The sequence below is a fragment of the Phocoena sinus genome, chromosome 1 (assembly GCF_008692025.1).
Source record: "Phocoena sinus isolate mPhoSin1 chromosome 1, mPhoSin1.pri, whole genome shotgun sequence".
Taxonomy (NCBI): Eukaryota; Metazoa; Chordata; class Mammalia; order Artiodactyla; family Phocoenidae; genus Phocoena; species Phocoena sinus.
The window spans coordinates 110,188,692-110,213,790 of NC_045763.1; the positions used below are offsets into that span (position 1 = coordinate 110,188,692).

Consider the following 25,099-nt stretch of genomic DNA (forward strand, 5'->3'; position numbering starts at 1 on the left):
AGTCACCATCTCTCAGGCTTATGGACCCTGAAAGTTAGCTGCTTCAAGTTTCTTTGAGGAACTATCTTACTTGGTCTTAAAGAAAAGGACTCTGAATTTTGGGATGAGGCTGATGTTAGTTTTACTCTCTGTTAATTTACCCAAGTGACTAACTTTATGCTGGGAATTTAATAACGTACATTATTTCTATAGTTAAGATAGCTCGCTTGTTACTGACACTTTTGCCCAAGAAGTACACAAATGTGAGATGAAGAACACCCTTAATAGAGTATAGGAGACTAGAAAATTAATTAATTATCTACTTTACATTTTCTGAAGAAAGAAAATAGGATTCTTGAATCATTGGGAAAGATAGGAATGTTTTAATTGAAAACATACAGTATTTCTAATAATTTCTGTATAGATTATCTGCTTGGTGCATTATTCTGGAAATATTTGATCCCAGTAGACATCCCCCATTATCCTGGGTGCCTCTCTCTGTCACGTGGCAATGTGTGCTCAAAGAAGGAAGGTTAATTTTATTAAGAGATCAAAACAAGACATAACTCAGGAGTACTGGGGTGCCACAGATAAGACCCTTCCCCCAACAAACGTATAACAATTGTGACACATTTGTGTCACAAGGTAACACAAGGTAAGTCGCAAGAAATTTGTTAGTAATGATAAAGTGTCAAAATTTGCAAGTGACACATTTAAAAATTAGATTAAGTTTATCTCTGTAATAACATCACTTTGATATAAGTACACTTCAATATGCTTTCTGGGAGAGGAGAGGGGGGTTTATAGATAGCTACCAGAGACTGACATTATTTTGTGAGTGTATCCATGGAAATGTGGCACAAATGTGAATATCAGTCTTCTCTATAGAGGTAGAGAACACTTGAGCTAAAGCATGTCTCTAAGTGTATATTATTTGCCACCTAGCCTCCATTTCCCCTTCGTGTGGCAATAGCATCCTGATTTTAAAATGGGGAACTCCCCCCCCCCCCCACACACACACTCATGGGATTAAGAGAGAAGCAACATTCTCCCCTAGTTCCAGTGGTACGTGTAGGTCCCAAGGCTAGCCCATCAGAGCTTTGTATCCTTCTGGCTGCAGTGACTAGGAAAAAAAATCTTTGGCTGTGGGAACTAGCAGAAGGAATTGAACCAAAGGCTACTGAGCTGTCATAGAAACTGTAGTGCCAAAGAATCCCTAAGCCTAACAGTCCATTGCCTTTCTAGGCTCCCAACTTGTACCACAGCTAAAGTTGAGTAGTCCATCTCCAGAAAAGGCATTTACCCCATGCCCACCTCTGGTATAGCCATGGAGAATAAGGACAAGCAAGACCATCTATCTAGCAGGAAAAAACAGGGGCCATGGTGGCAGTAAGGAAGATTCCCACAGAGAACAAATTTGGAGGTTCCCAATTGGCTGGCCAAAAAACTCACTCCACCCCCAGGGAGGGAGTCTTCTATATTCCTGCCTAGTTGGTATAATGTATACTATGGATCAATGATAACTGTGTACTATTTTTTCATCCATTCTCCCCTTTCCAGAATTAGACTTTCACTGTAGTTATACTATTTCTACTTCTCCATCATTTTTAAGATAGCTTAGATATAGATAACTTAAGTTTTAGGTTGCCAGGCCTCAAGGGGCCATATCCAAACTTGACGAGGAAGACTATATACATCAGCCAAAATTTCTGGTCTTGGAGCTGAACACAGTAACCAGATAAGGCCCTGGGTTGTCTCACTGGGGAGGGAACTTTGGTAAGCACTTTTTAATGTAGGTATGAACATTTTTTAACAACCATTCACCCCTTACTTCCTTTCCAACAGAATTCTAATCTTGTTTAGAGAAATGCTCTCCACAGGGCCATGGGCTAAAATGAAGTCAGAGGTAAGCTGGAACCAGATCATACTTGTAGGTCGCTTAAGAATTTTGTATTATATTCTAAATTCACTAAAATATAAGCTCCGTGAGGTCATGGATTTTTGTCACTGTCCCAGAACAGTTTAGCATGTTAAATAAATGAAAGTATGATGGAAGGGCTTTGCACTGGGGAGTGATATGACTTGCTTGCTGTCCAGAGAATAGACTATAGTGTGCCTACAGTAGAGGGAGTGTAGTGTGGAAGTAGGGAAGTTAGTAGTCCTACCACAGAATCCAGGGGAGAAGTGATGGGGACTTAAACTGGAGGGTGTGGGTTGTGGTGGATGTAAAGTCGTGGCCAGATTCATATTATATTTTGAAGACAGAGGGACGGAATTTTCTAATATGGATTGTAAGAGAAGCGGAAAAGACAGGAATAACAACAAAACAGTTGTTATTAAACATGGAGCAATGTTTAATTCAAAATCACATAACTAGATAATAAAGCTTTAACTAGTTACTAGAACTTCCCTCTTTGGTTCTTTTTTTATTGTAGTAAAAAATACATAACATAAAACTTACCATTTTAGCTATTTTTTTTTTTTTTTGCGGTACGCGTGCCTCTCACTGTTGTGGCCTCTCCCGTTGCGGAGCACAGGCTCCCGACGCGCAGGCTCAGCGGCCATGGCTCACGGGTCCAGCCGCTCTGCGGCACGTGGGATCTTCCCAGACCAGGGCGCGAACCCGTGTCCCCTGAATCGGCAGGCGGACTCTCAACCACAGCGCCACCAGGGAAGCCCCATTTTAGCTATTTTTAAGTATACAATTAAGTGGCATTAAGTACATTCACAATATTGTATAATTATTGCCACAGTCTATTTCCAGAACATTTTTTTAAAAAAAATAGACTTTATTTTTTAGAATAGTTCTAGGTTCACAGCAAAATTGAGCTGAAAGTACAAAGAGTTCCAATATACTCCTCGACCCCACATACTCATAACCGCCCTCATTTAGAAATTGTTCATCATTCCAAACAGAAAATTTACACCCTTTAAGAAATAACTCCTTATTTTGCCCCCCGCCGAAGCCCCTGGTAATACCTCTAGTCTATTCTACTTTCTGTCTCTATGAATTAGTCTATTTTAAATGCCTCGTGTAAGTGGAATCATTTGTTCTTTTGTGTTTGGCTTATCTCACTTATGTTTGTACTGTTCTTCCATGTTGTAGTATATATCAACACTTCATTCCTTTTTAAGGCTGAATAATATTCCATTGTGTGTATATACCACATTTTGTTAATCCATTCGTCTGGTGATGAACACTTTGATTGTTTCTACCTTTTGGCTATTGTGAATTATGCTGCTAAGAACACTGGTGTACAAGTATCTGTCTGAGTCCATGTTTTCAATTCTTTTGGAGGTATATCTAGGAGTGAAATTGCTAGATCAATATTGTAATTTTATAGGGAATTCCCTGGCGGTCCAATGGTTAGGACTCCATGCTCTCCTGCCAAAGACCGGGGTTCAATCCCTCGTTGGAGAATTGGATCCCACAAGCCTAGCAGCATGGCAAAAAAAAAAAAAAAAAAAAGGTAATTCTATGTTTAACTTTGGGGGGAAGCTTCAAAACCACAACAGTTGCACCACTTTATGTTCCCACCAGCAATGTACCAGAGTTCCAATTTTTCCACATCCTTCCCATACTTGCTATTGTTTGCTTTTTTTGTAATAGCCACCATAATGGGTGTGAAGTAATATCTCATCGTGGTTTTGATTTGCATTTCTCTAAAGGCTAGTGATGAGCATAGTTTCATGTGCTTATTGACTATTTGTCCATCTTTGGAGAAAAGTCTGTTCAAATCCTTTGCCCATTTTTGCATTGGGTTTTTTGAGTTGTAGCTCTTTATATATTCTGGATATTACTTTTAAAATCAGATATATGATTTGCAGACATTTTCTCTTATTTTGTGGGTTTTCTTTTGACTCTCTTGAGTCACCTTAAGTGTCTCACTTGAGACACTTTAATGCACAAAAGTTCTAAATTTTGATGAAGTCCAATTTATTTTGTTGTTGCTTGTACTTGTGGTGTCATGTCTAAGACAAGGTCGGGAAGACCCTATGTTTTTTCCTAAGAGTTTTATAGTTTTAGCTTTTATATTTAGTTTTTTTAAACCATTTTGAATTAATTTTTATATATGGTGTGAGGTACCATTCCAACTTCATTCTTTTACATGGTGTCATCCAGTTGTCCCAGCGCCATTTGTTGAAAAGACTATTCCTTTCCCTGTCAAATGGTCTTGGCACCCTTGTTGAAACTCAACTGAACATAAATAAAAGAGTTTATTTCTGTATTCTAAATTCTATTCCATTGATCTATAAATCTATCCTTATGCCAGTAATACATGGTCTTGGTTACTACTGTTGGTTTGTAGTAAGTTTTGAAATTGGGACGTATATTCTTTTTCAAGAACTTTATTCTTTCAATTCTATTCCTTTTCAAGATTGCTTTGGCTATTCTGGATCCCTTTAATGTTCATATGAATTTTAGGGTCAGCATGTCAATTTCTACAAAGAAGCCAGCTAGGATTCTTTTTTATCCAATAGTATGCATTTTATGACAATAACAGGAACAGATTGGGCACCCTAGGGCTCTCTTTATATCCTAAAGAAAATGAGCATTTACATTATTCATGGGCTGTACTGAATTAAAAAAAGATCAGTTGTACACTCACCCCTTAGACAGGATAAACTGTCCTGGGGTGTACAGCTTTAACACCTTCATTAAAGTTGTTTGCAAAAGGAACAGAGAACTAAACAAAACAAAACATTTTTCCTTGGGAGTGGAGAGTCATTTGCTATTATAACCAGCAAATACCATTTATTAAGTCAAAAATGGAAGGGGGCAGGGCCACAAACACTATTTGAGCAAGCTGACCAACACACATTACAGTTTTAAAAATGAAGGTTATATACTGTATGTTATAAGTCCCAACAAAGAGTGTCAAAATGACATCTATTTCTTTGCTTGCTTTGTGATCATACCTCTTGGAGGTGTTACGGGTTCTCCTGGCATCTGGCTTCTTCTTCTCTGCAGGCTTTAAAATCTGAAAAGAACACATTAGTGTTTCAACCACACTCATCATGGCACCCACATCGTCAAACTCTCCACAATAATTGGGTGCAGAAAACAGAGTGACCAACTGCCTCTTTGCAAAAAATTCATATCCATCTGCAACCACCAAATGGGCTCTACATGTAAGATCTAAATCATGCTTATGGAGAGATTTTGCAACCACTTCTGCACCAAATGTGAAGAACACTCCTCTGCCATTTTCACCCCAGCCTAAGACACCTTTATTGGCATCAGACCACAAAAGATCACAAGGAAGACCTTGATCTGGTACATCAGTGGGTCGAATAATTCTCTGAATCTGCTCCATAGATTGAAGATCTGGTGATAAACCTCCATGATAGCAGAATATTTTCTCATGCACCAAGGCTGCTATCCATAAACAGTTAAAGCAGACTGTGAAAGTTTTCCATAGTTTAATGTTATATCTTCTTCTACATTCATCATAAAATCCATAAATTCTATTGATGCTGGAACATTCATGGTTTCCTCTAAGAAGAAAAAATTCTCGGAATATTTGATTTTGTAAGCCAGTAAGAAGCAGATAGTCTCCAATGAGACTTTCCCCTGTCCACATAGTCCCCAAGAAACAGGTAATTGCTTTCTGGAGGGAAACCACCATACTCAAAAAGGTGAAGCAACTCATAGTATTGCCCATGGATATCACCACATATTTTGAGTGGTGCTTCAAGTTCTAGTAGGATAGGCTGACTGAGAAAGACCTCTCCAGACTTTAAGCACAGTCCTCTGATTTCATTCTCCTGTAGCTACATATTCTTACCAGGCTTGGACCCTCTCACTTTCAGCGGCCGTTGGATGATGCTGTCGATGTTGAGTTTATCTGTATCCGCCATCGCCTTCCCGCCGCCGACCCTGCAGCAGCAGCGCAGCCGCCGGCTCGCGCCCGAGATTCACACCTCCCTTCCCACGCCACGAGCACAGAGATGGTGGTGGCGGAGGTGGCAGAAGCCACGGCTGGATCCGCCCCCTGCGCAATCGCCCCGCTCCCTGCTTCATCTTTATTTCCCCAGAGGAACCACGAGAGCGACGCCAGCTAGGATTTTGATAGGGATTGTTTTGAACCTATAGATCAATCAATTTGGTGGAGTATTGACATCTTAATATTATCTTGTAGTCCATGAACATGCAATGTCTTTCCATCTTTTTAGGTCTTCTGAATTTCTTTCCAACAGTGTTTTGTAGTTTTCAGAGTATACGTTTTGCACTTCTTTTTTTCTTTTTTTTTATTGAGGTATAATTGACATACAACATTACATTAGTTTCAGGTGTACAACGTAATGATTCAACATCTGTATGGATTGCAAAATTATCACCACAATAAATCTAGTTCACATCCATCACCATACACAGTTACATAATTTTTTTTCTAGTGATGAAAACTTTTAAGATCTACTTTCTTAGCAACTTCCAAATATGCAATACAGTATTATTAACTATAGCTGTTATCCTGTACATTACATCCCCATGAGGCAGGAGATAGATGGGCTCCAGGTTAGACATTTACAACTGGCCGCCTATTTATATTTCTTGGGGCGAGAAAAAGACGAGCTTCAGGTCGGACACTCACAACTAGCCTCCTGTTTGCATTTCCTGAGACAGGATGTAGGTGGGCTCCAGGTTAGGCATTTACAATCAGCCTCCTGTTTGCCCTCCAAAATGGAAGTAACAACAGAAACAAGGTAAATAGCCAGGCTTTGTCTCTTGCGGACACCTTAAGATAACAGTCATGGCACTAACAAAGAGGGGCAAAACCTCGTTTGAGTAAAGGATCAAGAGTCTCAGCATCCCCCCCTCTCGTTGGGGCAAGGGAGACACCATACATGCGCAGAAAGGCTCCTTGGGGGGTCAAAAGTCCGGGGACAACGCCAGGCCATAATGAGTCTTGCTTCTCCCAGATGCCTTTTCATCGAGATCCATCTAGGCTGAGAGGTATGTGCGCACCTAGGGGGAGGGTCCTGAAACAAATAAGCTAGGGGGGACAAAAGCAAGATGATTGGCCAGAAGGAAGACAAAGACCCCGAAGAACTGCCCTATATAAATGACTTAATAGCCTCTTTACTGCTTAACTTAACTCACAACTTTTACCTTGTGTGTTTTTCTTTAAGTCGACACAGGAAAGAAGACCTTAGGCTATAAGTGTCCAGAGGTGAAGAATTAGATTCTTGAAGTCCGTGGACAAACTTAGTTTGTAAGTATTATGAAGGCTGTCATTGACTCATAAAGGCTTTTCAATGGCATTAGAGCCTAAAGGTTCAGCAAAAAGGATATGTACTGTAAAAAAATCAAATTGCCTAGGAGTATTATAATACCTGTGCCACTAAAAGTTAATGGGCTGGACTTCCCTGGTGGTGCAGTGCTTAAGAATCCGCCTGCCAGTGCAGGGGACACGGGTTCAATCTCTGGTCTGGGAAGATCCCACGTGATGCAGAGCAACTAAGCCCGTACGCCACAACTACTGAGCCTGCGCTCTAGAGCCTAAAAGCCACAACTACTGAGCCCGCATGCCACAACTACTGAAGCCCGTGTGCCTAGAGCCCATGCTCTGAAACAAGAGAAGCCACTGCAATGAGAAGCCCGCACACCACAACTAGAGAAAGCCCACGTGCAGCAAGGAAGACCAAAAGCAGCCAAAACTAAACAAATAAAATTAAATTAAAAAAAGTTACTGGGCTGTCACTTGTAAGTTTTCATTTACTCCTCACAACATCTATGAAGGATAATGAGAAATAGAGTATATTGTGGTAGCTAAGAGCACTAGGACCTTGGATTCAGAAAGAGCAAGCAATCGGCCAAATCCAGAGCATGAGAGAGTCTACTGGACAAATGACCTGGCTTCTCCATAAAATCAATTACAAGGGAAAAAAAAGTATGTGTGTCTGGGGGGAGTGTAGGGTGAGGAGGTGACTGTCAAAGAATACAGTAGACTTAACAACTAAATGAGTGTGTAAAACTGTTTGGATACTAATTTGAGTAAATGAACAGTAAAAAGACACCTTAAACAATTGGAGAGGCTTTTAAATGGACTAAATATTAAATGATATTGAGAAATAATTATTAATTTTGTTGGATGTGCTAATGGCATGGTGGTTATATTAAAAAATTTCTGACTCAGAGATGTATAATGAGGGATTACACATAATCCCTCATTATATGAGTAAAGTAGTATCCGGGATTTGCTTTAAAATACTGAAAAAAAATGAGGCGGGATAGATGAAACAAGACTGGAGAATGTTGATAATTGTTAACACTGGATGATGGGTACATGGCGCTTCACTCTACTGCTCTCTCTCACCTTTCATATGTATGTTTAAAATATTCTATAACCAAGTTAAAAATAAAAATAAATAATAAAATATATAAAAGGAGAGAGAGAAACAAAAAAGACCTGGTCTGCTTCCTGGCTCAGCCTCTTACTAGCTAGGTTACCTTGGGGAAGCTATTCGATATCTGTAAGATGGCAATAATAAGGATATGTAAAGCATTTAACACAGTATGGGCTGCATAGTTAAGCTCAATAAATGTTAGCTAATGTTGTTATTATGAAAGAAATAAAAAATATGTAATAACAGATTTGATTTACAGTAATTTTAAAACTTCTTTGTGTCAAAATATCAATCATTAATTACAGTATAATTTGTAACTGAGAACACTGGAAAGAATATAGATATTCATTTACTGGAGTTTAATTAAATAAATTATATACACTTTTATAAGGGAATTTCATGCATCTATAAAAATAATCATATTTCTAAGTCAAGACCTATCAATTCTATCACTTAGCATCATTTTGGAGATATTACATAATGCAAACAGACAAGAAAGAAATTAGAGGTAAAAATGAGAAAGAAAAAGGTAAAATTTACCTCTGTGGATGATATGCTTACATACTCAAAAAAAAAAAATCAAAAGAATCAACTGAAAAATGTATAAACCAAAAGAGAATTCAAGGTAAGGTAGCTGAGTAAAAAAACTAATATAATAGAAATCAATAGCTTTCAAATATACATCCAATTAAAAATTATATTGGATAGGACCCCATTTAAACTGCAAAAGTAATAAAAGATAAACTCCCTAGAAAAGAGGTTAGCAAGAAATGGGCAATATCTATAAGAAGGGTACAAAAGAATACTTGACAAAATATAAAGGCACCTCTTATTCTTAGATAGGAAGGTTCAATAGTATAAAGAGGTCAATTTTCCCTAATTAGAGATATAAATTTAATGTCATCCAAATAAAAATACCAGCAGAATTTTAGATAACTTGACAAGCTAGTTCAATAGATCACATGGAAAAAATAAAAAGCAAGAATCTTCAGGAAAAAATCTAAAAAAAGAGAGTAATAAGGGGAAGACTAACCTGACTAGATATTAAAACATTATAAATGTGTGATACTGGCCAAGGATAGATATACATATTGATGTACCAGAATAGAAAATCTAGAAATAAACCCAAATACATACAGGAATGAAATAAATTTGTTGCCCACATATCCATACAAAAGGAAGTTCTAAGGGATGTTCTTTAGGCAGAAAGACAAAAAAAAAAGAAATCAAAATAATAGAAATGTGTAAATTTGCCTAGTTGGAAGTCAGACATCTCTCAAGCTTGTCTTTGGTCTTTACAAAGCTCAACAAAAACTACTTGCAGATTATCGAATGTGGTCTCTCATGACTATACATTTCAGTATACACTGTTCTTTGTGTCTGAATGCCATTTTACATCTCCCAATCTGCCAAACCATACCCAAGCTTCAAAAAAGTTCAGGAGTCATTCTTCCATTAAGTATTCTTTCTTTGAGAAGAAATAGAGTATGTGCAGTGTCTCCTAAATGTTGATTTTCCAATTTCTTGCATCTCCATTTTGTTCTTCATCTGTTATTTGTTCTTTACACCACTGCCAGAGGAATACTGCTAAAATATAGATCTGATAGTGTCTTTCTCCTACTAAAAAATATTTGATGCCCACTAAATGCCTGAGTGTCTATAAAATAAAATATGAGCTTCTAGGGACATGAGAGGCTTTCAAGGCCTTCCAGGACTCACCTCCAACCTACTTTCTGTCCTCAGCTCTACCACGTATATGAGTGTGCACCCTATATTTAGAGCCACTGCAGCTCTTACCATTCATACACACAGCTTTCTTGGTGCCTTTGTTCACCCAGAACCTTCAGCCTGATATGCCGCCCTCCCTCCTCTAACCCTACTCCTCACCCCCAACCCAAATCTCTCCAATCCCTCATCCACCCCAATCCCTAGTCTTCTTTGCTCACTGAGATTTTTCAAAGCTGTTTTCAATGAAACCACATCTAAAATCGATTAAGAATGACTCATTCCTGAGCTTCCATAATTCATATTTATTTCATTATGGTTGATATTATTAATAATATTGATATCAGTTGTTTATATGCCTGTCACTAGTCTATAACATTCATAGAAGTCAGGGCCATGTCTTACTAATTTGTTTCATCCTGGTAGCTTTAAATACACTGCTTACCACATGGTAATAAATACTGACAAACAAAAATAAATAATTTTTGCACAGCAAGAAATAAAGTAGCGCCTGACACATGGTAAGCATTCAATAAATGTGAACTCTTTCTAGTGGTAATAACAGATGCTCAATAAACATTCTGTGAAAAATGGCAAAACCAGTTGTGCTGATTTACTATTAGCCAGCTAAGTTCTTTTAGAATTGATACTGCTTGGGAATCATTATAAAGAGTTTCAATCTCCTCTTTTGGTGACAGCAAAATTTTAGGTTCCAGAACCTCAGAAAGGGCCTTAAGATATTTTTCAAGACATAGGTTCATGTGTCACTTAATCTGGTCCCCATACAGATAGAATTAAATATTGAAATATTTTTATATCCATTTAATCCCTGAAACTTAGTATAATTCTTTTTTTTACACTTTTCTGTCTGTTTTTAATAGATGAAAGATTTACAAAATCATAATTAGTCTCCTTCAGCAGCTAGTGTGGCCAAGACAAATCGCATCAAAAGTACTTGTCAACTTACTTCCTGTAGACTAGAGGATAAACAAGTCTTTTTGTTTTTTTTAACTTCTTTTTTTTTAACTTTTCAAGATAAATAAAGTATACATTATTAGGACTTTTCACAGCCAAAAGTCAGTTTTTCACTTCCATTCCGCGTGGAAATTTTTGCTGTGGCTTATTTGTTTTCACAGCTGTATGATATTCCGTAGCATATCTGTTTCACAATATATTCATCCATTTTTCTCTTGCTGTACATTTAGATTGTTCTAGGTTCTTTTCCTCTTTCAAATAATTCTGCAATGTATTCTTCTGTGTGTCTCCTTATGCACATGTGGGAAAGTCTCTAAAGATGGGTAAGTACTTCATCTTTTTTTTAAAAAATATATTTATTTATTTATTTGTTTGTTTAGCTGCCTTGGGTTTTCGTTGCAACGCCCTGGCTTTCTCTATGAGATCAGGCATCTTTTCCTGTACTCGTTGGCTTTTTAGATTTCTTCTGTGGATTGCCTGTTTGTGTCTTTTGCCTAATTTTCTATTATTTGTTTTTATCTCATCAATCTGTAGTTTGTTTGTTTTTACATATATGTTCTAGATACTAGTCTTCTGTTATTTATAGGCTATGTCTGTTCAGGTCCTCCAAGAAGCAGACACCAAGAGGGAATTAGAAGTGCAAGACAATTACTGGGGGTCAGTGCTTCTGTAGGGTAATGGGAAAAGGAACAGGAGTGGTTGAGAAGAATCTTTAGACCCCAGTGCAGCTCTTGATACCATCTCATTGTGGCTTCTCCTTTGTCTTTGGATGTGGGGTATCTTTTTTGGTGAGTTCCACTGTCTTCCTGTCGATGATTGTTCAGCAGTTAGTTGTGATTCCGGTGCTCTCGCAAGAGGGAGTGAGCACATGTCCTTCTACTCCACCATCTTGAACCAGTCTCTTAGTACAATTCTTAATACTGAGTAAGCACTTTCAAAATGTTGGTTGTAAATGTCCATCAACAGATGAATGGATAAAGAAGAAGTGGCACATATATACAATGGAATATTACTCAGCCATAGAAAGAAATGAAATTGGGTTATTTGTAGTGAGGTAGATGGACCTAGAGTCTGTCAGACAGAGTGAAGTCAGAAAGAGAAAAACAAATACCATATGCTAACACATATATATGGAATCTAAAAAAAAAAAATGTTCATCTCACTGATGAACCTGCAGGGCAGGAATAAAAACGTAGACATAGAGAATGGACTTGAGGACACAGCAGGAGAGGGGGAAGCTGGGGTGAAGTGAGAGTAGCATCTACATATATACACTACCATATGTAAAATAGTTAGCTAGTGGGAAGCAGCAGCATAGAACAGGGAGATCAGCTCAGTGCTTTGCAACGACCTAGAGGGGTGGGATAGGGAGGGTGGGAGGGAGGCTCAAGAGGGAGGGCATATGGGGATATATGTATGCATATGGCTGATTCACTTTGTTGTACAACACAAACTAACACAGTATTGTGAAGCAAGTATACTCCAATAAAGATCTATTAAAAAAATAATAAAAAGTTGAAGGAATGAACAAATAAATGAATTAGGACAAATTGTTTATGCAGCAGAATCTCCAGACAAATTGTGAGCACATCACACATAAGGAATATGTTTTGTTCATCTTTTTGTCTCCAGCACCTAGCATGGTATCTGACACAAAAGGAACATTTACTAAATAGCTATTTATTAAATTAGAGATAAGCGATAAATACAGTTTACTTTATAAATGCAAAGAAGGAAAAACAAAACACATTTGTTGTATCATGTAACCTTGTACCAAAGATTTATGAATAGATTTATTAATGGGGTGGAATTTCTACCTTGAAGATATAGAAGTAAATGTGGAGGCTGAGAAGTCAGGTCACCTTAGTCCTCTAGAGTGGTTAAAGCTAACTAGTCCCTGTGAATGAGAATCTAGCCTAGCTGAAGATCTCTAGCCTCTATTTACACAGCATTGGCCCCAGGACAACACAGTCAGGGCAGGCTGTGGTCACAACTCTTAGCCTAAGAATGCATACCTGTTAGGGAAATCTCCTATTTCTAATGAGAAAATAAAGACCTTGGGTGGAGAGAAGAAAGGTAGTAGGAGTGTCACTTGAAGCACAAACAAACATGGAAACTGAACAATCTCTGTATCATTACATCTTCTTCAAGAAAGGCACACCAATTCCCTTCCAAGGTATATCAGTATGCTGCACCATTGTGGAAGGAACGGAAGAGCAGGATGGGGTTGCCTGGCTGAAGTCACATCTTGGGGAAGCTGGCCAGGTTGGCAATGCCACAAGCGTTGTTCTTATTCCGGGCCATGAGGATATAGCCTTTGTTCCCCCAGTTTTCTCCCCAGCTGTAGGACCAAGCAAGGAAAATACTTAGTACCCTCAGTTTATTCAATAAAACATTTACTGAGTATTGTACCTGAGTATAGGTACTGATGTTTTACAAAAATGAACAAGACAGTTTTTACCTTTAAACAGTTTAAAGTCAAGAAATGGAGGCATAGTGCTATAGGAGAAATTGCTTCTGACCAAGGGGATCAAAAAGGGCTTAAGAAAAAGGTGGCATTTGAGCTGAGCCCAAAGGCAGATAGAATTTGGACCTGTGGAAATGGAAGCCAGCAGGGGAGTATGAAATGAGTAATAGAGGCAGGAAAGCATGATGTGTCAGGATCATGTAGCTGAAAAACAGGGTGCTTGACAGGGTGTAGTGGGAGATCAGGTTGAGTGATCTTTATTGCCAGGCTAAAGAGTTTGACTCTCTGGCCCATGATAGTAGAGGAGACACTGAAGTTTTCTGATTGGGAGAGTAAAATCATTCAACTTGTGTTTTATGAAGACTAATCTTGAAAACGTGAGTCTAGAGCATAAGAAAGAGGCAAGAGAGGCTGAAGCTGGTGATCTTGGTTTCATAGAAGAAATGAAAGAAACTATGAGAATTGATGAGATTGCTAAGGAGTCAAGTGGAGAGACTGGAAGATTAGATACATGTAGACAAAGACAGAGACAGAGACAGAGAGAGGGAAGATTGGTCTATACATCTTCCTAAATTGTTTTCATGAGTTTTTTGTCCTTTTTCCCCAACCAGAAAATTCACCAGTTACCCGGTACATTTTACTTAAGACCTTTACCCTACCGCTGTTCCCTTCTCCAGGGGTCCCCAATGATCCTGGTCCTGCCTAGGTGTGTCCTTTATTCTTCCCAGCTCTCTTGGCACTTGATCAAGAAAGGAAAGGGTAAGTGCTTGCGCTGGGAGTCGAGAAAGGGAGAACACAAGACAGAAGCTGTGGGAGAAGGAACATCCTCTTAGAAAGGTGCTCAGGTTCACTCTTAATTGGGACTGTGATATAAAAAGTTGCTTCAGGTTTGAAGCCAACTCCCAGCCTTACATTCTATCCTGCCAGCCCTCCAGGCAGCAAATCCAACTTGGTTATACTATTGCATTGGCCTGTGCACTCCCCAGAGTCTAGGACCCCTGCTCTTTGGAGGGCACCAAGGACAGAAAATTTAATCAGGGCTACTGCTAGGCTGGTGTTGACCAATGAGGAAAGAAAAAGAATAACTATCCTAAATCTGCACCCCTACAAAGTCACAAGGGGCTAAAGAGAAATGGGGAGCCAACTACTAATAACGTGTAGTTTTATTTGTTCCCAATAATAGAGAGGGAAACACTAATTTTTGTTGTTGCTGCTCATATCCACTTTCTGAAAAGCATTTCTCTTCACAGACTTCAAAATCTTTGGCCAGTTCTTATATATGTCTATCCTAAGTGTATCTGGAAGGGCAAAAAGCTGCACAAGAGGATACTAAACTTTTACTTTGTTTATACTGTACCCTAGTGCTTATAGACAGACTGATGATGGAAACCTCTCTAAAAAAATCAATCACATTAGAGAGAAAAGAAAGAAAAAAATATAATTCCAAAGCTCCTGCTGGTTCTTGGTGCTACTTTATGTTCTCATTTAGCTAGGTCTGTCTTTCTTAGGGGGCAATGAGATCACTGAAGACAGACACCTGCTCATGTGTTTGTGTATGTGACTAAGTACCTTGAACATACAGCAGCTGCCCAACAAATACCTTTAGTACTCTTGTCTGGTCATTAAGTGTTAGAATTAATAGCCTCTGATTGGGAAGGTAGAATTGAAACATCTGAGAAAACGTTCTCTTGATTTAAGAGAAAGGAATATTGGGAAGTTGGAGTTGAGGGTGAGTGTTAAGAGGATGACATGTCGTATTCCCATCATTACCTGTTTTTAATTATCCAGTGCTTGTTTCCCTTCTGGATCCCGTATCCCACTGCCAAAACTGCATGGTTCAGATTATCACTATTGCAGTTTTCATCGTAATACACACCTAGGAAACAAACTATCAAGGTGAAGCTTTCTGCAATCCAAGGGTCGCCCTGTGAGGTCTCCCACTCTAGGAAACCCTCTGTAGAATCCCATCCCAGTCAGGAGGGCTTACAAAAGAGATGCTCTGTGCTGTGGCAGCTGTTTCTCCCTGGCAGACTCAGTCTTTATGGAAACAAGTACTGAAAATGCTCAGTACCCTTCGAGAAGCTAGCTGCCCAGCCCACGTCATAAGAGAAGGTTGATTGTGCTCCGTAGGAACAGTGCCTTACCTTTTCTGTAAAACTGGAAGGAGGTCAGGCTTGCATCAATGGCCACAGAGACGGGTCCCACTCGGGCCACTGCCCTCTTCAGGGCTTTTTCATTTCCCTCAGGGATCTCTCTGTACCCTCTGCACTTAGCTGCCTTGCCTGTTGGGTTGTACATACAACTTTCATCCTGGAAAAAACAGGTTGAAATAGGACTAGGACTAAGCAACAGGCAGTGAATCAGTGAGTGAGGAATTCTGCCAATGTTTTGGGTGATGTCAGTGCACTAACAGGGGCAGCAGACTAGAGTCTCTAGAAAGGGTCTGTTCTCTCCTCACCATTTTAGAAACTATAAAAAAAAGAATATGAAAAGTGGATACCTTGTACCGTACACAAAAATCAGCTCCAGGTGGTTTTAAAACATAAATGTGAAAGGAAACACTGTAAAACTTAAAAAAGAGAATATTTTTTATTTCTACCTCAGGGTAGAGAAAGATTTCTGAAATAAGATTTTTTTAAAAGCACAAATCATCTTCCGGCAATGTAGTATGTGTGATCCTCAGTAGGCAGGGAGGCAGCAGCTGCTGTGTGGGGAGGAGGCCAAGGCCAAGACCCAGCTAGAGGGAGGACTTTGGCCCCATGCACATATAACAGGCAAAGAGTTCTGGCTGGACCCTTGTGCTCTCATGAGATAAAAGCACATAACATGACACTAAAACAAATTAATAAAGAACTTAGCAATTTAGCCTGTGAATTTCCAGGCTATGTTATGTTTTGCAGGTCTAGTTAACGATGATATGTTTCATTGTCAAGCCACAATTATGGAATCTAATGGGAACCCACATCAAGGTGGTGTATTCTTTTTGGCAGTTCATTTTCCTACAGACTACCCCTTCAAAACCCTGAAGTTGCATCTACAAGAATACATTGTCTAAATATTAACAATAATGGCAGCAGTTGACATGATATTCTAAGATTACAGTAGTCTCCTGTCTTAATAATTTCTCAAGATTCCTTTATCTGCCTTATGATCCAAACCCTTGATGCCTCCTAGCGCCAAAAATTGCATAGATCTACAAGTAAAATAAAATATCTAGGGAATGGGTTTGGAAGGATACCACGTGATGATACTTTAAAAATAACCTGTATTATGGCTGGAGTGAACTTCAATTACTGTATTATCTGGCTGCTGCCCTATCAGATCTCTTCTTTTTTTTAATTTTGTTTTTCGTTACCTCCTTCCATTCATTTACACGTTCATATAAGAAGTTCTTTCAGTTTTGGACAATAACTGCTTTTAAAAACTGTAAAGTAGAAAAGAGAACAGTTGTCCAAGATTCAGAATGTTAAAAATGGAACACATGTTTTATACGGCTAATTCTTCATTTTAATTGATTATGAGACCAAAATCATTGCACATTTCTCTAAAAGGCTGACAAGATCATTTGAGGGGGCAGGAGAACAGAGATTATAAGTCAATTGCTCCTTCTATTCCAAAATAGGGTTTCAAATGTTATGTAATTTTCCTTTAAATTATTCAGAGTTTCTGAGTTATTAGTTAAACTGTCTCTCAACAAACTGGTTAATATAGTACTGAATAATGATGCAAGCTGTCAGTGGATAAGTGATCAACTACTAGCTCTAATAATATTTAAGTTATGTTTTTAACATAGTTAGACAACGCTTTAAATTGGTTGCCTGGATTAATCAATATGAAAAAAGTTATAAACATGAATCTGTTTTTTTGTATACACTGTTAGGATTTGTTTAATATTTTTGATGTCAAGTGACAACAAAAAGTTGTCAGGAGAATATTTGACAGTTTAAAAAAGAATATTTTACCACGCCCAGGTTATCTCACTGCCTGGCCTGATGTACTCAGAATTCAAAAGCTAACCTTTTAGGACAGCTTCAGTGTGCTGCGCCTTATGGCAGCAGCCCCAGGGTCAGATATGGACTGGGGATCCAGCAGTTCTGAGAACTGTACACAGAGTAAAGAAAAAGCTTTCCACACACAACCTCCAACTTCTCTGACTTATTTACCTGACAGCTAAAAAAAACCATAACATGGAATACTAAGGGCATGACATTTATGAAATGAAGTAGTTTTGATGTGGCCAATGTCACGATGATGTGCTGAAATGACATTACTACGTAGGTTGCTGAGTATCCAGTAAAATGGATCTGTTCAGTCATTTACATTAATGAGCATTTTTGTGGCAGGAGATACCATTTCAGATGACTAAACATGAATAAATAAAACTCGTTGTTACTGGATTTTTTAAAGGCACAAATTGCAAAGGAAAAAAATTAATAATTTTTCTACACTAAAATTAAAAACTTTTCTGGATTGAAAGACATCATAAAGAGAATGAAAAGAAAAATAGACTCACAACACACATAGTATTAGTATCCAAATATCTTTTTTAAATTCCTAAAAATCGGGCTTCCCTGGTGGCGCAGTGGTTGAGAGTCTGCCTGCCAATGCAGGGGACACAGGTTCGTGCCCCGGTCCGGGAAGATCCCACATGCCGCGGAGCAGCTATGCCCGTGAGCCATGGCCGCTGAGCCTGTGCGTCCGGAGCCTGGACTCCGCAACGAGAGAGGCCACAACAGTGAGAGGCCCACGTACTGCAAAAAAAAAAAAAAAAAAAAAAAAAAAAAAAAAAAAAAAAAAAAATTCCTAAAAATCAGTAAAAAGGAGAACACAACCTAAAGATGGGAAAAGATATAAACAGTCAATTCACTGAAGAAGAAATGCAAATGGCCAGATAAGCATACCAATGAAGAGATGAATCAATAGGATTTCTTATACTGTGCAGGTGGGAAATACAAATTTTTCCAAACACTTTGGTAAATAATTTGACATTATCTAGTAAAGAGGAAGATGCACATACCCCAAGACTCAGACAATTCTGTTACTAGATATTATATTCTAGTAAAGAAATTCTTGTACATGTGCATAGAAGACGTGCCTGGGAATGTTTGCAGCAGATAAACAGATCCAATAGATAGATCTTGGCTCTGCTACATAACTAGAGGTGTGAGTTTGAATATGCTATTTTATCTCCTTAAGTGTCAATGTCCTCACCTATAAAGTGAGGACAAGGGTACCTTACAGGGTTTTTATGAGGATTAAATGAGAACATGCACTAAGTACATGGCTTAGCACATGGTAGCCATCATTTGTATTATTCAGCCTTGTTATCCCTGCTTCAAAGGCTCTTATTGCAAAGGCCCCATATTATATTATCTATCAACCCCATGTATATAAAAAGCCCTCAGATCTTCTTCCTTTTAGATAAGAAAGATCTTCCTATTACTAAAGGACCTTATAGGAGGCAGTGAGTTGATCTCTAAAACTGCAATAAATATGAAGCAACTTGCTTTTTCCCTCATTTTATACATGTTAACTTACATAATTTGCTTAAATGTTCCCCAAACCCGCACTGAGATCATACAAAATAAGGCCAAGTGATTCATGAAATTAGCATGGTGGGCCTGGAGACTTGTGATGGGAGTGGAGGAATTTTGCAGAGTTACAGAGACTGACTCAGAGATCTATGGGATAACCTGTCCTTTGTTTTTTCTTCAGGGCAGAAAGGCAGATAGGAACCATGGTAGCCTAAGCTCCCCAAATTCTCCCAGACTGTGGGAATCTTCTTGGCCTCTATGGGAAATTATCCCATCAAGAAGGCTGGATAGGGTAACAGAAAACAAGATTTCTGGACTTGTTTCCAGTACAAAATGTCATACTGGGGAAGGAGGAGCCATTACAGAGCTGTATGACTGCATGGGACAGTCTCACCTGTCCAACATACGGGTAGGCATCTTCAGAGTCAATGCCCCGGTTCTTCTGCACATACTGGAAGGCATTGGTCATGTAGCCCCCTCCACAGCCATCATTCTCAGACACACAGTCCACCAGGTTCTGTGGACTCAGATTTAAGAGTTTGCCAGTTTTCTTCTTGAGTTGGCCCTCCAGGGCACCCACAGAGCTAAAAGCCCAACAGGAACCACACTGACCCTGAGAGGCATAACAGAGAAACTACCAGTCATTGCTGTTCACACTTTTTTTTTTTTTTTTTTCACACTTTTTGTTTCTTCCTTCTGCCTGATGAAATTCCATATGTTTTATAAATTCCAGCACCTGTCCCCTTTGCTGTGAAGTCTTCCTATTTCCCTTCATTTAACCTTTGTTGCAGGGTTCTATTGCTATTGTTGCTATTGATAACTGTTGTTACTATTGTTACCATTAGCTGTAGTAAAGCAGAATACAGCTCTTCCTCCAATGAATCCATCATAAATTGAAAATATAGTAAGTCGAAAATGCATTTAATACCCCTAACCTACTGAACATCAAAACTTAGCCTAGCCTACTGTAAATGTACTCAGTACACTTACGTTAGCCTTCAGTTGGGTAAAACTATCTAACACAAAGCCTATTTTATAATAAAGTGTTGCATATCTCACGTAATTTATTGAATACTGTACTGAAAGTGAAAAACAGACTGTAAGTGTATTGGTTGTTTACCCTCGTGATCATGTGGCTGACTGGGAGCAGCGGCTCTCTACCACAGGCCAAGATCAAGAAAAGGTTTCGTACCACATATCCTAGCCTGGGAAAAGATCAAAATTCAAAATTTGAAGTACAGTTTCTATGGAATGCCTATCACTTTCACACCATCATCAAGTCAAAAAATCATAAGGTGAACCATCAGAAGTTGGGGACCATCTGTACTGGTTTTGCAACGCACTAGATGTGTAACCTTGGGTAAATTACTAAACCTCTCTGTATCTCACTTTCTTTATGTGTAAATTGTGGATAATTACAATATACTTAATGGAATTATGAGAATTTAAAAAGTTAATTCATGTAAAGGATGAATTATTATGTGTAATAATAATAATCTCTCAAAAAGTGCTAGTTATTATTATTAGTGTTTCTTCAGCTAGATTATACATTTTTCTTTCTTTCCTGTTCTATTTTTTAAAACTGGGGATTTCTTGAGGACACAGGTTATGTCTTAGTCATCTTGAATCTCTACTGCCTAGCACTATATCTGGTAGGTTCTGAAAAAAATGTGTTTGTTGAATGAATGTTAAATCAAGTGTTCATCTGGTGGATAAAATCAGCCTTGTTAAGGTTGTGGGAAAACTTACATTCTCATGCTGGTAAGAATGTAAGATCATACAAACTTTTTGGGAAAGGATTCTGTGACCTACTGATTCCAATTTTGGGATTTGTTTTGCATAAATATTTGTATATATTCACAAAAATATATGCACACAGGTGCTTACAGCAACACTTTGTAGAAAAGAAAAAACAGAAATAACCTAAATCTACAAAAACAGATGATGAGTTAAATAACAGAATAGACTTTATTCTCTTAGCAGGGGGAGAGGTAACTTAATTCTTTGCCCTCTTTTTCTGATGCCCTCCTACCTTAAGAACAAAGAAGCAGAAGAAGGGAGAGGTCATGCCAGTTTCCATACCCACACCCAAGAGGAAGGAGGGTACCTGGTTTTTGACAGGAGTAACATATCCCTTCTTCCGATAATCAATAGAGTCTGGGCTGCCTTCCCAGTCTGGAATATAGAGGGTGTCATTACTGCGGGAATGAGAGGGGGGTATTTTGAGTCCAGTCATCTTCTGAACCACTTCTTCACTGGTCTGGGACAAAGAAGAAAGAGGCCAGGCATAAGCAGGGAACCAAGACAAACAGGGCAGGTAGACCAGGAGCTAAGGATCAACTCACCATATCCCCCAAATGGTTCATGGCCAGTTCATATGTATGGACACCAAGAGAGGCCTCGAGATTATGGATGGAAATATGCTTCAGGTTTTTTTCCCAAATTAAACGCCGAGAGATTTCATCCACCTAAACAGAGCATAGTCAGTATTGGCATAGACTGTGTCCTGTGTACAAAGTTATCTACATAATACTGTGGAGGTTTCTAGAAGAGATTAAATTTACAGTCATAGAGGGTTTACAATCTAGTTGGGGAACTGACCATGGGATTATTAAGAGCATGCAAAAGAAATATATAAAACAAATAATAGAATGCAAGCTCTGGAGAGACATATAGGAAAATAATTGCTTACGGATTAATAGCTTTAATCTGAGAAGGCTTCCCAAAAGAGAAATATAAGACAGTTATGAAGAAAAGGAAGGACAGGACTTGATGGAGGGTGAATTGAGGAGTAGTAATGGAAAGTATATGCTAACAGTTAGGGACCAGGGGCAGGTTTGCTTGGTTGTAGTGGTTAAAGTATTGGGGTTGAAGAAGGGAGTCTGGAAGCTAGGATTAGATGTCTCAGGTTCCAACCTTCCCACCATGTTCCCCTCCAGGTTCCCAGGCACCTTGCTGTTATACTGTTTTCTGTAGGTCTTCTTCCATAGCTCCCACTGGGTGTTCAGCATCTCCTCGGGGTACAGAGCAAGGCTCACCACAGGCAGCAGTAGTAGAACCTTGAGCCCCCACATCCTGAAGAAGGGGATAATTAGGGGACACTCTTCTATTTGCCCAGAGGTTCCTAACCTGGCTTGGGATGAGGAAATAGCTGGAACTATATTCTCAGACAGGTGGTTCTTAACCTTTGGGACTCATAGACTCCCACGACAAGCTAATAAAAATTTTCAACCCACTTTAGTCCCTCTTACCAGAAAAATGAATGCACACACAATAATTCTGGGGGGTTCATGAACCCAAAGTTAAGAACGCCTTCCTCTGGACCACAAGGCAGAGGAAAACTAGGCTTTACAAGGAAGGCAGACAGAGATTGAGGATGACTTCCATATGATAAAAACAGTGATAGTCAGGAGGGTTCTGGGTTTGGGTGGGATGTTGATACATCTGGTTACAAGTATTTTGACCTAGGGAGATTCAACACACACACACACATACACACACATACACACAGATACACTTGCACAGATAACCAGCAATGGGATAGAAAATGGACAATCAGGATGGGACAACACCTGTCTGCTCCAGTGTCCCCAGCAGACTTGGAGGAGATAGACAAGGTAAGTGCAGGGTGGGATGAGTGGGGTCGGAGAATACACAAAGGAGAGATTTTCAGCTAAGTTTTGCTTCCTGATCATTTCGTCAAGGCATTCTTTTGTTCCTTGCCTAAATTCTGATACTTCTGATCTTGCTAGGAGAGGACAAGGGAAAAGCTGACAGCATTTCCTATTCTCAAACTATGAGATGTTTACTGTCTCCTCAGTCTTCTTATGCATTTCTTCCTCCTTTCTCTTCCTGCTCCTTCCTCAGGCAGGAAACTATCCTAATCTCAACCAGCTGCTGTGGGCAGGAAAGTTTTTCTTTCTTTTTCGGACCAAAAAGCCCACAAAACCTCTGTGACTGCCTCACGGGACAAAAAGCCTCAGAACCAAAGTTTGTTAGAAGAATGTAAGACAGAAAAGCAATGTTCTGTGATTATTAGATACACAGCTTTTCAGAATTTTACTCTAGCTTCATTCACTTTTCGCAGTGTCTTGCTAATTTCATGTCCTCCATTTTAAGAGCAAGTTAGTCTGCATCAAGTCACACAGCGTGCATAAATTTTGAATTTATAGTCCATTTTTGTGTAATCTTTGCAAACTGGCAAAACGTCCAGGAGGACGTTTAATATCTGGAGTGTTAAGGGCTTTGGGATGTCTCAAACAGTAGGAAGACCTTACTGAGCTACCACCTCCCTGCACCACTCCTCCCCCCTGCTAGTAAGTTAACCCTTTTGGTACCTGCCCACCCCCCCCAAAAAAAAACCAACCCTGAGAGGTCACTCCTTGAGGGATGGGTAAAGGATGCCCTATATTCTTTGCTTTCACTAATAACCATGTATACATACACACAAACCGTAAAAGGAGTCCTAAAGATTTCCAGGCAAATTTTACTTAGCCAGGAAATAACCTAAGAAGGGCATCACTGTTTTCATCTGCAAAGTCTATAAAGTTCATTTTGATCCCCAAGTCACTACGTTCCTAATATTCCTTAAAATGGAGAACTGAAAGGAATGAGAAGCTAAAAGATCTAGGAAGTTGAAAATGTTACCTGCTGATGGGGATCTATTCTCTGGGCTCGTCTCAGCAGAGAAGTGTGGATAATGTGAGCGGATGACTAGGGGTGCTGGATTTATTCCACCAGGATTGCGGAAGTCAACTGTAGCTGTTGGCTGGAAAATTTGGATGGGGAGGGCAGTGGAGATAGAAATGCTAAGAGAGGGGGATTAGGGAGGAGGGAAGGAGGCAGCAGATTTGCATCGTTCCTGTGTGCGCATGTGGAGCATGTGTGCCAGGGCAGAGAGTTAGGTATTTAGTTTCACGTGGCTGCCTGCCTTTGAGAGCAGACAAAAAAAAGACCTCAATACATATTATCCAAGTTGCAGCTTACCTTCTCTTTCGTGGACAAAATATTATTACACTGGGGGATTACAACTTTCCAGTCCCTTTCCTGTTATTATTCATCTCTCCAACTTTGAAACCTGTTTTCCAATATGTCTGATCCTCACGTGAGGGATGAGGAAATGAACACAAAAGGCTAGAAAAAAGTATGTAAGGGAAGTCACAGGCTCCAAAATCATTTGTATTTTATAAACTTGTTGACTAAAAGTTGTCATTTCTTCCAGGCAGGGGAATATCTTTCCCAGACTAACATGGTTTTGCTGAGGAAGGATATGTCCAGAAGAGTCCTGATGAAACCAGTTCTAAAAGTAACCAGAAACAGTATTCCTGGTTATTTATGACAGCACTTGAATCAATGCCATAAGCACTGACAAATTCACATGTGACTTCTTTGTTGCTACAACTCTCAGATGGTGGGATGATGAACATTATCTGTCTCAATTATTAAAATCCCCAATCCAGGTCCAGTCATATGAGCTTCACCAAATGCTTCCCTCAACATCCAGGCATGTGACAGATCATAAGAATCTAGTTCAGTCCCTAAACCACAACCCCAAACATTTTCTTCCATAAACAGATGTGTGCGAAGAGGAAAAGGGGTCCTGGGGACAAAAAGGATAACACATGGGATCTAGAGTCAGTTTCTAGCTGGATTACACACATTGACCCTCAAGAACACAGGCTTATGCTTATGGGTTTTTAAAATTTCCTAATGAAACACATTGTCCTAGAGGGAAACTAGGTCTAGACCTGAATAGTTTAAATTTCCCCATTCTTAATACCTTTAAATCCAGAAGTGCCCTATTGGTCTCAAGTCCCAACTTTCCCCCTCTCCCAAGGACTTGGACAATCCCCCACCCCCCATCCCATGGTCAGATGTTTCTGATGATTTTACTCAGAATGAGTCAAGATCAGGAGGACAACCAAGGAACGCTGAGTGATCAGAGCCCTATGATTTCTGATTCCTGAAATTATAGACATACTGTGCTTTTATGTTTGTATATTTGAAGCGCAAGCTATGGATTCAACTAGTTGTGGGTGTTTGTTGTTTATGAGCTGGGAAGGAATAA

General features: G+C 39.2%; 1 protein-coding gene and 1 pseudogene across 1 annotated transcript; both read right to left on the reverse strand.

The window, feature by feature from the left end:
• Positions 1-4,063: 4,063 nt before the first annotated feature.
• Positions 4,064-7,447, reverse strand: LOC116751301 (annotated as a pseudogene).
• A 5,120-nt stretch (positions 7,448-12,567) lies between these two features.
• CTSK (cathepsin K) lies at positions 12,568-25,002 on the reverse strand. Its single transcript, XM_032625007.1, has 8 exons — positions 23,680-25,002; positions 21,984-22,107; positions 21,378-21,500; positions 21,140-21,292; positions 19,427-19,645; positions 15,643-15,808; positions 15,269-15,374; positions 12,568-13,372 (listed from the first exon to the last, which is right to left on the reverse strand). The coding sequence occupies exons 2-8, from the start codon at positions 22,104-22,106 to the stop codon at positions 13,273-13,275; spliced, it is 990 nt and encodes a 329-aa protein (XP_032480898.1). The 5' UTR covers position 22,107; positions 23,680-25,002; the 3' UTR covers positions 12,568-13,272.
• Positions 25,003-25,099: the final 97 nt, after the last annotated feature.